Source organism: Amblyomma mixtum, chromosome 7 (assembly GCF_055824585.1).
Source record: "Amblyomma mixtum isolate Tamu chromosome 7, ASM5582458v1, whole genome shotgun sequence".
In the NCBI taxonomy this organism is placed as follows: domain Eukaryota; kingdom Metazoa; phylum Arthropoda; class Arachnida; order Ixodida; family Ixodidae; genus Amblyomma; species Amblyomma mixtum.
Genome location: NC_143018.1, coordinates 126,232,212 through 126,245,858, shown reverse-complemented (window position 1 = coordinate 126,245,858; position 13,647 = coordinate 126,232,212). Strand labels below are relative to the sequence as shown.

Genomic DNA, 13,647 nt, shown 5'->3' with positions numbered 1-13,647 from the left:
ACACACACACTACTCGCTCTTCACTAGGCGCATGGCCCCTATGTCAGTGACGAAGCACTGCCAGAGCTAATCCGTAAATGGCGTTCGACGATAACGCTGTTTGAGTGCTTCCTTATTTCGAAGGTTTTTATTTCCTCGTCTCTGTTAAGAAAGAGCTTATATTGCCTGGTTTCATGCAATAAACTTCAGTTGTAATATTCAGTTGTAATATCAGTTGTAATATACGCAAGTGCCGCGACACCACCACAAGGGTGATAGTAGAAGATCAAGCAATATCACGATTCTCAGATAAATGTGTCAGCAAGGCATCAGTACACCTTGGCAAAAAAAGAGTTGATCTTTCTAAGTGCCCATGAGCATGCCAATGACTCGAGGGAAGGTTAGAGACCAACGAGACAATTATGCCACGGCAAGTGAGTTGTTGTTTTCCTGTGTTGTCTCGGGACTGGGCCTATACAAGCCAGTTCAAGGCAATAAACCATGTTGTCAGTCAGCGCCTCTGTTTGTGTAGTTTTTCTTGTCTGTGTTCCCACCGCGCTGTTGTCAAGACAATTGTAAGTTAGCACCCGTCCTGTGTGTCTCCCTGTGTCCGTGTCTGTTTAGCGCTGTGTGACAAGTGAAGTACTGCGCCTCGGAACCTTGCTCGGGAAGTGCAGGCTAGATTAACTCTATGAGTGCAGGTGAAGAGGTTCTGCCCTCTCTCGGGCGGCGCTGCGTCACTGGCGCGCGGGAGAGCGCGCGTCACTGCGATGCGCCTTGCACGCATGCCGGCGCATGCGGTCGGCTCTGGTGAACGCTTTGGAGCAGAGGCGGCACACGAAGGGCCACTCCCCCGTGTGTTTGCGCATGTGCAGGTTCAGGTGGTCCTTGCGCATGAAGGACATGCTGCACTGGTCGCACCGGAACGGCCGCTCGCCCGTGTGCCTGCGTTCGTGGCGCACCCGGTCCGACGCGTTGGTGAACGTCATCGGACAGTAGCGGCATTGCGCCGACCCCCGGTTGACCGCCTCCCGGCTCCTGCTTGCGGTGGCCTGTGGGCAGGAGAAGCAAACAAATGTGGCAGCTCACCGTCACGGATGCAATAAAATCTATGCATGATTACGATATTTCACAATGCAAAACTTGAGCGCAGCTCTTTAGGTATTTCAATTTTGTGACACACTGCGGCGAGGACATCAAGAAGAAACGTTGTGCGTGGCGTGGATGGCACAGACAATGTCTCGTGCGGAAGATTTCACACCAGTGAGAATGCGTATCAATGCTATTTAATTTCATGCCAACAGGAGTACCACGAATGCCCCGTCCCAGCCAGCGCTGCATGGTTTGCAACTTATGCTCGTGCTTTTGTATTGCATGCAATACCACAGTGTTGGCAAGGAAAGTTGCTGCAAGATTTTAAACATATATAATTTTTAGACATATATAATAACCACGTAAATACATGTGTGATATATCGTATTTTTTGCATAACCTTTGCAACGCAAAAAAATCTGAGTACCAAATAACGCGTGCGGAACAACTTCTACCCTAAGACTCAACCAGGAGCGGTGTTCTTTGATCTTATACATTCTTCGCATGGGTGTTTCAGTGAAATGATACACCCGAAACAAGCATTTTGCCTGAAGACGGCCGCGTGCATAAGGTACCAGACCACGGGGCCCCTTCTGTGGCATTTCGTAATAAAGCAAAACGTGATGGCTGAGGACCTGAAGAGGACGCCACGTTTTGTTCGTATGATTCCGTTCCCTCGGCAGTAGACACCCAGAGGATGGATGAATCGAAATTAGAAGCTGCCCCTTTGAAACGGGACAATGACGGATGACACTATGCTCGCGTTTTTGTTTTACATCCGCCTAACCAATTTGTCTAATTTCTAGTTGCTGAATATTTAAAAATCCATCTTTGTATATGAACACATGCCGCATTGTCATTCACCTTTTCTGCTGATTACACCACCCATGTAATACCTCCCCCCCTCCTTTTAGGGAAATGAAATAAAACAATAAAATTCCGCTCAAAAAAATTTTGTTTTACGTCATCATCATCAGCCTGACTATGTCCATTGCAGGAAAAAGGCTTTTCCCATTCCTCTCCAATTAAGCCTGTCTTGCGCTAGCTGCGCCCACCTTATCCCTCCAAAATTCTTTATCTCATCCGCCCACCTAACTTTCTGGCGTTCCCTGCTACGCCTCCCTTCTCTTGCCCTTCGCATTGCATGCCCTACCCAAGCCTATTTCTTCTTCTTGATTTCGATCAGCTGCTCGCATGCCCTTGGTTTTAGATAAGTTTGGACGACCTGCAATGCCGATCTCGAGTCGCAGAATATAGTCCATTGCTGCGCTGGCTGGTGACCAATATAAAGGACCATATCATAAAGTTTCAATGGATACCGAGCCATTGCGGCATAGCGGGAAACGAGCGTGCTGACGCCGAGGCTCGGATGGCACATAGTGATGGTGCTTTCATTGAGATAGCCGTTTCTAGATCAGACATTGGAGCCTTGTTGGCGCATTTAATGCAAGCGGCAATGCAGTCGCACTGGCATGATTCGAGTCATCAACAGGACCGCGTCTGTAAGCTTGACGCTGGCTCACGATTACATTTGCCATCTATGGTGGTGCGACGTCATGGGACTTTACTCCACCGGCTACGGCTTGGCGTTGCCTACACCAAACACTATCTTCACAAGATCGGCATCGAAAGTAACCCAAATTGCGCACAGTGCCACACTCCAGAGACTATTGGACACCTTCTTTGCGAGTGCCCGAACTATACTGCTGAAAGAACAACATTGGAGGCGACCGTGAAACGACTGGACTCTCGCCCTCTCTCTGAGGAAACTCTTCTGGGCGCCAGGACGAGACGTTCTGATTGGTGCCGTGTGACAAAGGCCCTGCTCAACTTTTTGTGTGAAACAGGCCTGGATACTCGTCTGTGACCGCCTGTGCACAACCTACATGGTTAATGACATGTGTCGGTGTTTGTGTTGCTGACACCAGTTTTATGAGTTTTATGTGCGTCTACTCACCGCGATGCGAGTGCCAGCCAGTGTGGTGTGTGTGTGTGTAGACATCACCCGAGAAACTCATTGTATTATGCCATCATCAGCCTTCATTCGCACTTTCCTTTTCCTCCTCTTCCCTTTCCCCTGTGTGGAGTAGCAGGCCAGGGCCATGTTACCACCGGCCGACCTCTCCACCTTTCCCTCATTAAAATTCCTTTCTCTCTCTCGATCAGGATGTCATTAACCCGCGTTTGTTCTCTCACCCGCTCCACCCTCTTCCTGTCCCTTGGCGTTACACCTATCATTTTCCTTTCCATGGCTCGTTGAGTTGTGCTTAATTTAAGTTGAATCCTTTTCACTAGCCTTCACGTTTCAGCCCCATAAGTGAGTACGGGTAAGATACAGCTGTTGTTTACATTTCTGCTGACGGATATTGGTAAATTGTCCTTCATGATGGTAGAGAACCAGCCAAATGTGCGCCACCTCATTCTTATACTTCTAGTTATTTCCCTGTCATGATCCGGATCAGTGGTCACTACCTGGCCTAAATAGACATATTCCCACACTACTTCCAGCACCTCGGTACCAATTTCGAACTGCTATCCCCTTGCAACACTGTTCAACATTACTGTGATTTTCTGTATGTTAATTTTTCGACCCACCGTTCTGCTCCACCTGTCCAGCTCATTGATCCTACTCTCTGCAGTTCATCTCCTGAATGACTTAGCCAAGCAATGCGTCATCAGCGAATCGCACATTACTCAGGTATTCTACATTAACTCTTGTCCCCAACTGTTACTTATCTTCGCCACGTGCTCGCAACGCGGGCTCCACTGCCGCATGGACCTTACCCATTTACTCTGGCAATATACTGCATTTAAACTGGAAAATTGGAAAATTTCCCATACAGTCCTTCCAGCACATAGATTACCGTACCGCGCTGCTCACGAATACCGACACACAGCTCCTATTTGCTGTATATGGGAGCCAAAGCGTCCTGATCAGGGCGATGTAGGCGTGCCCACTAAAGCCCTTCTGATAGGGCCCAGCAACAGAAAAATGAACAATACACCGACTCAGACCTCGAGTGCGATCAACGTGTTTTCCCTATCCCCCTCCCCCAACCCCACAGTGGCCTTGTGCCTTTCTTTCAAAATAACGGACTTGAAGTCAATCAATCTTTTTAACTATCTTATTCATATTGCTAATGACATTGCCCTCTTTGTCTCTTAAAGCATACATCTGGTTTTGCCTATTCCTAGTTTCCTCGTCACCGCTTTTAGGCTACCTCCGTTCTTTAGAGCACGCCCTATTCTCTCCATATTAAACTTCCTTATGCCGGTTACCTTGCGCTTATGCTTTGATTGCTCAGCTAGTTCTGTTCTTTCTGTGAGGATAGAAGCTTTCATGCTTTGGCGTTTAGATTTTTCGTCCCCTGAGATAACTTACCGGTATTCTGTCTAACTATCCGATGCCTATTTGCACTACGTACACCGTAATGATATTTGTGAGATAGTCGTTCATTGTTTGAACGTTACAGTTTTCTTCCTCAGTTGAAGCCCAATACCTGTTCTTTAATGAGATCCTGAATTCCTCTCATTTCCCTTTTATCGTTAACTTGTACCCGCCGCGGAGGCACAGTGGTTAAGGCGCTCGTCTACCGAGCCGGAGTACCCGGGTTCGAACCCGACCGTGGCGGCCGCGTTTCGATGGAGGCGAAACGCAAGAGGCGCCCGTGTGCTGTGCGTTGTCAGTGCACGTTAAAGATCCCCAGGTGGTCGAAATTATTCCGGAGACCTCCACTACGGCCCCTCTTTCTCTCTTTCTTCTTACGCTCCCACCTTCCCTTACGGCGCGGTCCAGGTGCCCACCGAGATATGTGAGACAGATACTGCGCCATTTGCTTTCCTTAAAAACCAGTTTATATTAACTTGTTGAAGGGCATTTGCCGCACTAATTTCTTCCGTTGCCTCGCTAAGACTATACTAATTCGAGAGCTTACCATCCTGTGGTCGCTACAGCGCACCTTTCCGAGGACCTCCACATCCAGCACAGTAGCAGAGTGAGTGAACAGTATGAAGTTTGTTTCCTCAAAAACCAGTTTATATTAACTTGTTGAAGGGCATTTGCCGCACTAATTTCTTCCGTTGCCTCGCTAAGGCTATACTAATTCGAGAGCTTACCATCCTGTGGTCGCTACAGCGCACCTTTCCGAGGACCTCCACATCCAGCACAGTAGCAGAGTGAGTGAACAGTATGAAGTTTGTTTCATTTTTAGTCTCACCATTGGGGCTCTTCCACGTCCGTTTCCTGTCTTTGGAAATAGACGTATCAGGATTGACTGTTACATTACCCTAATTTTTAATCCGGATCTGGTATCTTCAAGACCAGGTCCTTTTAAGGCAGCATCTTCTAATCGTTTTTTACAAACGCCTATCCACAGATTCGTTGACTTCACCTTCATTTTCTCTAAAATTAGGGCCTATAGTGTAGGGTAGCCAACTGGACATCGCCTGGTTAACCTCCCTGCCTTTCCGCCCGTTTCTCTCTCTCTCTCTAGGGCCTCAGTTGTAGTATAGTGCCTACACTAGACACTATAGTTGTAGTGATTGCGCCTGCATCGACATCTAGGCGTATGTAGCCACATTTTAATAAAACATATTCAAATGTTCCTACGAAATACCGCACACAGCTCACGTGTCATCATCCAGGGTAATTTTTTTGTGTGGCTTCGCGCTTTAAGACACCCTGATATTATGACGACTGTTCGCAGGCAGCGCTGACGTTCTTGCCGGCCACTCGATTTCGCTTTTGCTGGTTGGCGGCCTCAAAACTTCTTTCGCTTACAGAGAAAAAATTGCGAGGACACTTTGGCAACTAAAGTGTTCAGAGGCGAAAGCCGAGGACACTATGCCATGACGACTTCCGGGCGATGTGACGTCACACAGTTCCCGCGACTACATCGACGTCCGCGCTGTTTCGATGCAATTTCTACGTTTTTGCCTATAATTAATTAATTAATCTATAGACATCAAACTTGGCTTCCAGGCTCATTTTTTCCTCTTCTATCTACAGCTACTATTCGTTTCCTTCTATATTTGTTAGTTCCCGAGTACACGTCTGACACGCCTTGTTAACGAACGATCGACAGTATGAGCCATTAAAGGCTTTCGCCTTAAAAAGTGCACGTGGAAGCTGTCGTAAATAGTTACAGTACTTGCCCTATAGCCTGCAAACGGACATCTCATTCCAGAAGTTGGACACATGCATGGGCCGAATCAACGGTGGGTGCTATGACCCATATGCGGGGTGCACAACGGCGCACTTTTGTTTTTGGTTTTGTTTCTCGGTGGCGGTGGCGGAAATTGCTGCAATTTGCCGCTTAGATGCCCGTTTGGCGCAAGATGGAGTAAAAATCTCTTGGCATAGTTCGGTGCATTCGGAACAGTACTTCCCCTACTGTGATTAATCCACTTTTCGCCCCTGCCTTTTTCAGCCAGCGTTAAAATTTTTTTTTCTGCACTAGTTTCCTCCCAGCTTCTGGTACGCTCGAGGTCATAAGGCATTGCGCATACAGGGTGGCTAGTTTTTCAAGCACAATCTCCCCTCCATCCTTCACGAGATCTGCTCTTACCTGATCCTCACCAGCTGCTTTCCCTCTTTGCATTGCTCCTAAGGGTTTCTCAACTTTTTCTTTCGTTACCGGCAGGATGTCCCAATGCTGCGTGCTACTCTCTCTCTCTCATTAACGCTGTGATTACACTGGCTACTGTAGAGATTTGTGTAGAACTCTTTGGTATACTTGAACTATATCTTATCCATATTGCTAATGAGATTGCCCTCTTTGTCTCAACGCATGCATCTACCTATGCCTACTTTCCTCTCCGTCGCTTTTAGGCTACCTCCGTTCTTTAGAGCATGCTCGATTTTCTCCATTTTGAAGTTCCTTACGTCGGCTACCTTGCGCATATTAACTTTGACAGCTATGCCAGTTCCATCCTGTCTGCACAGTTAGATGCACTCATGCTTTGGTGTTTCTTAATCATATCTTTTGTCCCCTGATATAGCCTACCGGTATCCTGTCGAACCATCTTACCGCCTAATTTAGCGGCGCACTCCGTAATGGAGCTGTGAGGTTATAGTTCATTGTTTTAACATTAAGATCGTCTCCCTCAGAGCCTAATATCTGTTCTGCAGCGATATCCTGCATTCCTGTATTTTTCTTCTTACCGCTGACTCGTTAGTGGACTTCCACTTCACTAATTTCTTCCATTACCTCTTCAGGTCTAAGTTATTTCGAGGCCTTACCATTATTTGGTCACTGAAACGCACCTTTCCGTGGACGTTCACATCTTGCACGATAAGCGGGTGAGCGCATAGTATGAAGTCTATGTCATATTTATTCTCACCATTGGGGCTCTTGCACGCACATAAGGCTTCCTGTGCTTTCATTTGCGGAAGTATTCATGATGTAGAAATTATCAATGCGAAAGCATTACTAGGCTATGTCGGCGCTTTTCTATCATAAAAACCGCGTCCGCAGCGATTGTAGAAACTATAAATAAAAAGATGTCTCAAAAGTGGCTATAATCGAAGGCGTATCATGTGAGGATGCGGTGCAAAAATTTTGGTGCCGATCGGATCATTACTTAATTAATTAGAGCCAAAAAAGTGACCACCAAAAGTGGGCGTGGTCGGGCCGGGAGTGGCGCGAAATTTGAATCGGCGAAAGTGCGGTGCCACGTGACGTGCCATGTGATTGGCCCACGTGACGGGAAAGTTGGGCGGAGCCAGCGCGCGGCGCGAAATTTTAATGAAGCGCGGTTTATTTCGACGAACTGCACGGATTCCCTCAATCAGATGATTATTCAAACAATGAGAGATCGATACGTGATTGATGAGTGACCGATAACTGATCGATAAGTGAAAATAAGTAACTGATAAGCGATCGATAAGTCACAGGTCCGACCGCCGCCTTGGTCAGTTGCTCCGCACCCACTAAGGGGAGAGGGTTAATTGGTTTGTTCATAGGAGGCTGTAGCAAGTAGTATGGCCAAATCCTGTTCTGGTGAGGGAGTGCGTTGTCGGTTCTGGTCGCTGAGGGCAGGCCGCACCCCAGGCGTGGTTAAACAATAGACGATATGCGAAATGCGCAGCGCCATCTCTCGGCGCTCCGAGAACTAAGTCCTCCATGTTGGTACGGTACAGAAAACGAAACCGCTGCCCAGCGTTGGGTTAAAACGGCTGCGCTTCGTTTGAAAAGTAAAATGCCGATGCAGTGTTGCGCTACCCTCTCCACTGTGAAAAGACACTGCGATGCGTGCCACAACTAGGTGCGCTCCAGCTTTTCGCTTTTCTATTTTTTTACTCCGTCCCAACGTTTTAGTAACACAAAACGCCATGCGAGGTATCATGTGTCAGCACGCGGATTAGTGCGCAGCTTTCGCTTTCTGCGCTGATTTTTGACAAATCTCTCGAGGTGATTTGCGTTTAAATTAAGATACAGACCACAGCCTTTGTTGTCTCTGATCAAAATTATAAGCCGATTTCGTGCATTTATCAACTCTCCGGTCGGGCGTGAATATATATAGACGCATACTTGAACAACGTAATAGAGAAGGAAATTTTTTTGAGCGGGCCAATCGCTCCTGCCGTGGAGAAATAAGTTCACTCGAAGAACCATATGCCGATTACTGCTTAGTTTGCTACGTGTTCAGTTAAGTTTTTCCCGTGTTCAATTAGTTTTAGAAGGGCAAGCAAACTCTCTGGACCATACGCATATGTTATGCGCGTTAAGGAGTCCTTGTGAAGCAATACACCCTACGTATAAAAACTGAGGTGCGAATGCTTTATTTCTTGAGGATTCCTATACCTTCGATATCTGCAGCGACGAAAATCTAAAAAAAAAAGAAGCGAATAATATAGCTACTTTATTATGAAGGAGGGACGCATTTCTAAGCTAGAAAGTACGTGCAACAGTGTTCTGAAAACGCTTCAGGCCATCAGATTTTATTATCGTTGGGGCAAGCTCCAACAGCTTGCTTCGCAACAAAGCCATTTGTCCAAGTTTGGGAGTAAGCTAATTACGTTTCGGAAGCAACCGAACATGCTAATTTCGTCCCTGCACACACAGCTTGACCAGCGTATCGAGTCCGTGCATGCACCTACAGCTGTAGCATCTTTCTCTAATCAAACCGCCGCGGTGGCTAAGTGCTTATCTGAAAAAAAAAAAAATGCGTCTTTGCTTACAATATTTTGAATTATATGTGCATGCCTACTTTCCTCTTGTTAATGTCGACTGACTGCGTCTTAAGCAGGACGCGGTTTCAACGAATTGTGGCGAAAATCAACCGACGCCAGGCTCTGAAACGGTGACGTTGAAAACCGCGGATGCGCATTGCACATTACAGTAAAGGAATCGAATTACGCAGCTGGTCGAGGGTCTTGTGTGATTATACTGCAATGCACGAAGCTCCTGGCGTCGGCGCGAACGAAAGTTCGCACTGTCACAAAAGTTTGTCAACACACGTGCGCACTCAGCGCAAAATAACCGCTCGCTACCCTACCAGATGAATTCGTGTCCACTTGGGAATAAAACAGCCATGATAATGCGTGATGCTTGAACTGGTGCTTTAATGCGAGCATTAAAACGACAACAGCACACGGTCACGGTTCGACTTTCCAACCCACTTTCGAGTGCCGATTATTGCGATCATCAGCGCCAGACTTCAAGCGAAGCTGAGGACGCGGTAGGAGTGAGCTGGCGCTTATTGAAAGCACCTACATTTGGTCAAAGATCAGCTGTGAAAACAACGCAGCAGCTGAAGCTTGCCTGTTGAAATTCCACTCGCAAGAAGAAAGTAGTACGCATAGCAAACGATGCACCAGCTCGACGAGCTTGACCGCGCCAAGATGGAAACCGGAAGTTGTGGGCGCGGTGTTGCCAGACTGCCAAGCAATTTCGCATATCGTCCATTCCATCGACTCGCCGAGTATTTTCTTTTTTTTTTTCAAACTCGGTGGACAACTGCGCGAAACCGGGATTCGAGCCCCGGCCCTGAGGCATGCGAGCCGGACGCTCTATCTATACACCATCGCTGCCCCGAGAACGCTAGCATTATCTTAATCGTTAAGAAAGGAGACGTCAAGGACTTGAAAAATTACAGACCGATCAGCTTACTGTCCATTGCCTACAAGGTATTTACTAAGGTAATCGCTAACAGAGTCAGGACAACCTTAGACTTCTATCAACCGAATGATCAGGCAGTCTTTCGTAAAGAATCCCCCACAATATGGACCATATTCATACTATCAATCAGGTGATAGAGAAATGCGGAGAATATAATCAACCCCTATATACAGGGTGTTTCACCTAAGACTTTCTGCAATTTTTAAAAATAAGCTATTTGAATTAGATGCGCGCTTTTTCTGGCATAGCATTGTCAGTGGTGTAGTGCATCATAATGCAGCTAAGATGTGCTAACTAGAAGGCTTGTTAACCAATATTTAATAGTTAACTTTTAAACTATTACAGTTGGGCTCCTTAATTATTGAGAGGCACGTAGCCCACCGTAAGTAATGTCCATATCCGTTTTTAGAATTTCGAGAACGCGATTATCCTCGGCGCTGTGGCCCGACAAATTTTGGCTATTTCGACGAGTTAGGTTCACTGGAGAGGTTGCTTTGCCTGCAAGCTTCTCAAACCGCATGTATTTTGGCGCGATGTTGGCGAAATTTGTTGGGCCGCAGCGCCGAGGATAATCGCGTTCTCGAAATTCTAAAAACGTATATGGACATTACTTACGGTGGGCTGCATGCCTCTCAATAATTAAGGAGCCCGACGGTAATAGTTTAAAAGTTAACTATTAAATATTGGTTAACAAGCCTGCTAGTTAGCACGTCTTAGCTGAATTATGATGTACTACACCACTGACAATGCTATGCCAGAAAAAGCGCGCATCTAATTCAAATAGCTTATTTTTAAAAAATGCAGAAAGTCTTAGGTGAAACACCCTGTATAGCCTTCATTAATTACGAGAAAGTATTTGACTCACTGGAAACATCAGCAGTCATGCAGGCATTGCGGAATAATGATGTAGAAGTCTTATGTGAAAATAATGGAAGATATTTATAACGACTGTACAGCTACCACAGCACTTCATAAAGTGAGCAATAAAATTCCAATAAAAAAAGGGTGTCAGACAGGGAGACACGATCTCGCCAATGCTATTCACCGCCAGTTTCATCATCATCATCATCATCAGCCTGACTACGCCCACTGCAGGGCAAAGGCTTCTCCCATGTCTTTCAAATTAAACCTGTCCTTCGACAGTTTACAGGAGGTATTCCAAGGCCTGGAGGGGAACAGCTGGGGATAAAAGTTACTGGAAAATACCTAAGTAATCTGCGATTTGCTGATGACATGGCCTTGATAGGTCATTCAGGACATAAACTCCAAAGCATGATCAACGAGTTAGACAGGCAGAGCAGAACGGTGGGTCGAAGAATTAACATGCAGAAAACGAAGGTAATGCTCAACAGTCTCGCAAGGGAACAGCAGCTCACGCTTGGTAGCGAGGTGCTGGTAGTAGCAACGGAATAGATCTATTTAGGGCAGGTAGTGACTCCTTATCCGGATCATGGGCGACAAATAACTAGAAGGTTATTAAGAATGGGGTGGAGCGCATATGGCAGGTTCTCTCAGGTCATGAATGGCAGTTTACCAATATCCCTCAAGAGAAAAGTATACAACAGCTGTAACTTACCGGTACTCGCCTATGGGGCAGAAACGTGGAGGCTAATAAATAGGGTTCAGCTTAAGTTAAGGACAACGCAGCGAGCCATGGAAAGAAAAATGACTGGTGGAACACCCTTCCTTACTAGAATTTTATGGAGGATGCGGTGGCTGTGCAGTCACAACAAATATCCAGTATTTTTGTATGTGTCTTGTACACCTCCCATAATCCCTGCTTGACTGCTGAGGTTTCGACAGCCAAATGCTAACTCGTAGCCTATGAAGTCTAATGCAGGGTGTTTCACCCAAGGCTGTCAGTGATTTTTAGAAATAGGCATTTTGAGTTAGGAGATGACTTTTAAAATTTTTTTGGGGGGGAGGGGGCATAGCATCGTCAGTGGTGTAGTGCATCAGAATAGAGATTTATTTATTTATTTATTAGTTACCTGCATCGCCCCGGGCATTACAGCAGGGGGGTACAGACTTCATTATAGGTATAAAACAATTATTGCAGTGCATGGAAAAATTCATCATTAAATGTAATACATACAATGCTCGATGGCATTGTATGTAGCTGTACAGCTGTAGCGGATGGAATACAGCTGCAGCGGATGGGACATGTTGGAACGTGTCGGAACATGCCTCGACAGTGCGTGACAAGGAAACTCAGCAGCAAGAGTCAACACCCCTGCTTCAATAGTACTCGTAGACAATGGACGCTACAAGGTAAGGCAAGGAAGGGAAGCGTGGAGTCATCGCAAGTTGACGATGGACATCAAGATTGAGGTGCGCCCCTATCACAGGCCAACAATCAAACCCCTCACCACCTCATCAACCAAATTTTTCCCACTGCAACACATCACACACTACCTATCACAATCACACTTTCACACATTTATCTTCAGAGAACAGCGTAATCGTGTTGAAAAAATTTGCGGAAACATGTTGCGGACACTTTTTGCTGACGCGACATAGCCATGTAATGTTTTCGCATTCAAGAAATATTGCGTCGTGTTCAATTTTCATGCCCCCCCCCCCCCCCCCCCATATCCAGAGATCGTTTTCACGAGTAGTCACCTCGTAACAGCTCGCAAGGTGCATAACAGGCGTGCTATTTGCAAATGTGACAAATCGGCCGTTTTTCAATGTGGGTGCGCTCTAAAAAAAGTCGATGCGAGAAGCCGAGCCAGGGGATGTGGAGCCAAGTTGTGGATGAATCACTGTTTCTGCATGCTTCTAACAATGAGTTGGCTATATCGAGAAGCAGGTGACGGGCTTCGAACAACGCACCATGCAAGACCGCGTATGCGCCCCTCTCGTTGCACTGACTGTCGCTCCACAGTTAAGTTACACCAAACTGCTGCCCGTCAATTAAAAGTTATCTACTGGTGCTCTCCAAAGAGCACTTGTTGATAATCTGCCAGGCTGGCCGTGTCGTTTATTGCCACGGCCGCTCGATCTCGAGTGGCTATGGTCTTGCACTCGCGTTTGTGAGCGCTTAGTAGTATGACTTAATGGTGGTCCAGAAGCCTGAACTTCGGAGCTATGGTGTCTGTAGCCATCGCAAGAGTGCTTTACGGTCTATGCTCAGTTTCACAAGCTTTACACAGCTTCGTTTACTTTTTTACTGCTCGTTAATGTTGCTGGACTCTATTCATTATGTTTTTGCATGATATGGAATAGACTGAACCGGACTAGACCAGCCGCTCCCAGCCTGTACATGAGGTACTGCATCTAGAAAGCCACCCTAAGTCACGCGAGGCAAAAGTATCCGCCCTTTAAACGCAAATATTAAAAAAACAATGGTGTGATCTGGTCAGCTGGGCACCGTTTCACCTTTCTGGTATAATTTCAATCTCTTGCCCCAATGCATTCGCTCCATACTTGTAACGAATGAACACTTAATGTG

At 46.5% G+C, this 13,647-nt stretch overlaps 1 protein-coding gene across 1 annotated transcript in view; it reads right to left on the bottom strand.

The window, feature by feature from the left end:
- Positions 1 to 112: 112 nt before the first annotated feature.
- The window catches only part of LOC149337432 (zinc finger protein 296-like), a 41,276-nt gene continuing 27,741 nt past the window's right edge, over positions 113 to 13,647 (bottom strand). The window contains exon 5 of the mRNA XM_089553443.1: positions 113 to 1,031. Within this exon, the coding sequence (XP_089409569.1) occupies positions 717 to 1,031 (315 nt within the window). The 3' untranslated portion in view covers positions 113 to 716. The remainder of the gene's footprint in view (positions 1,032 to 13,647) is intronic.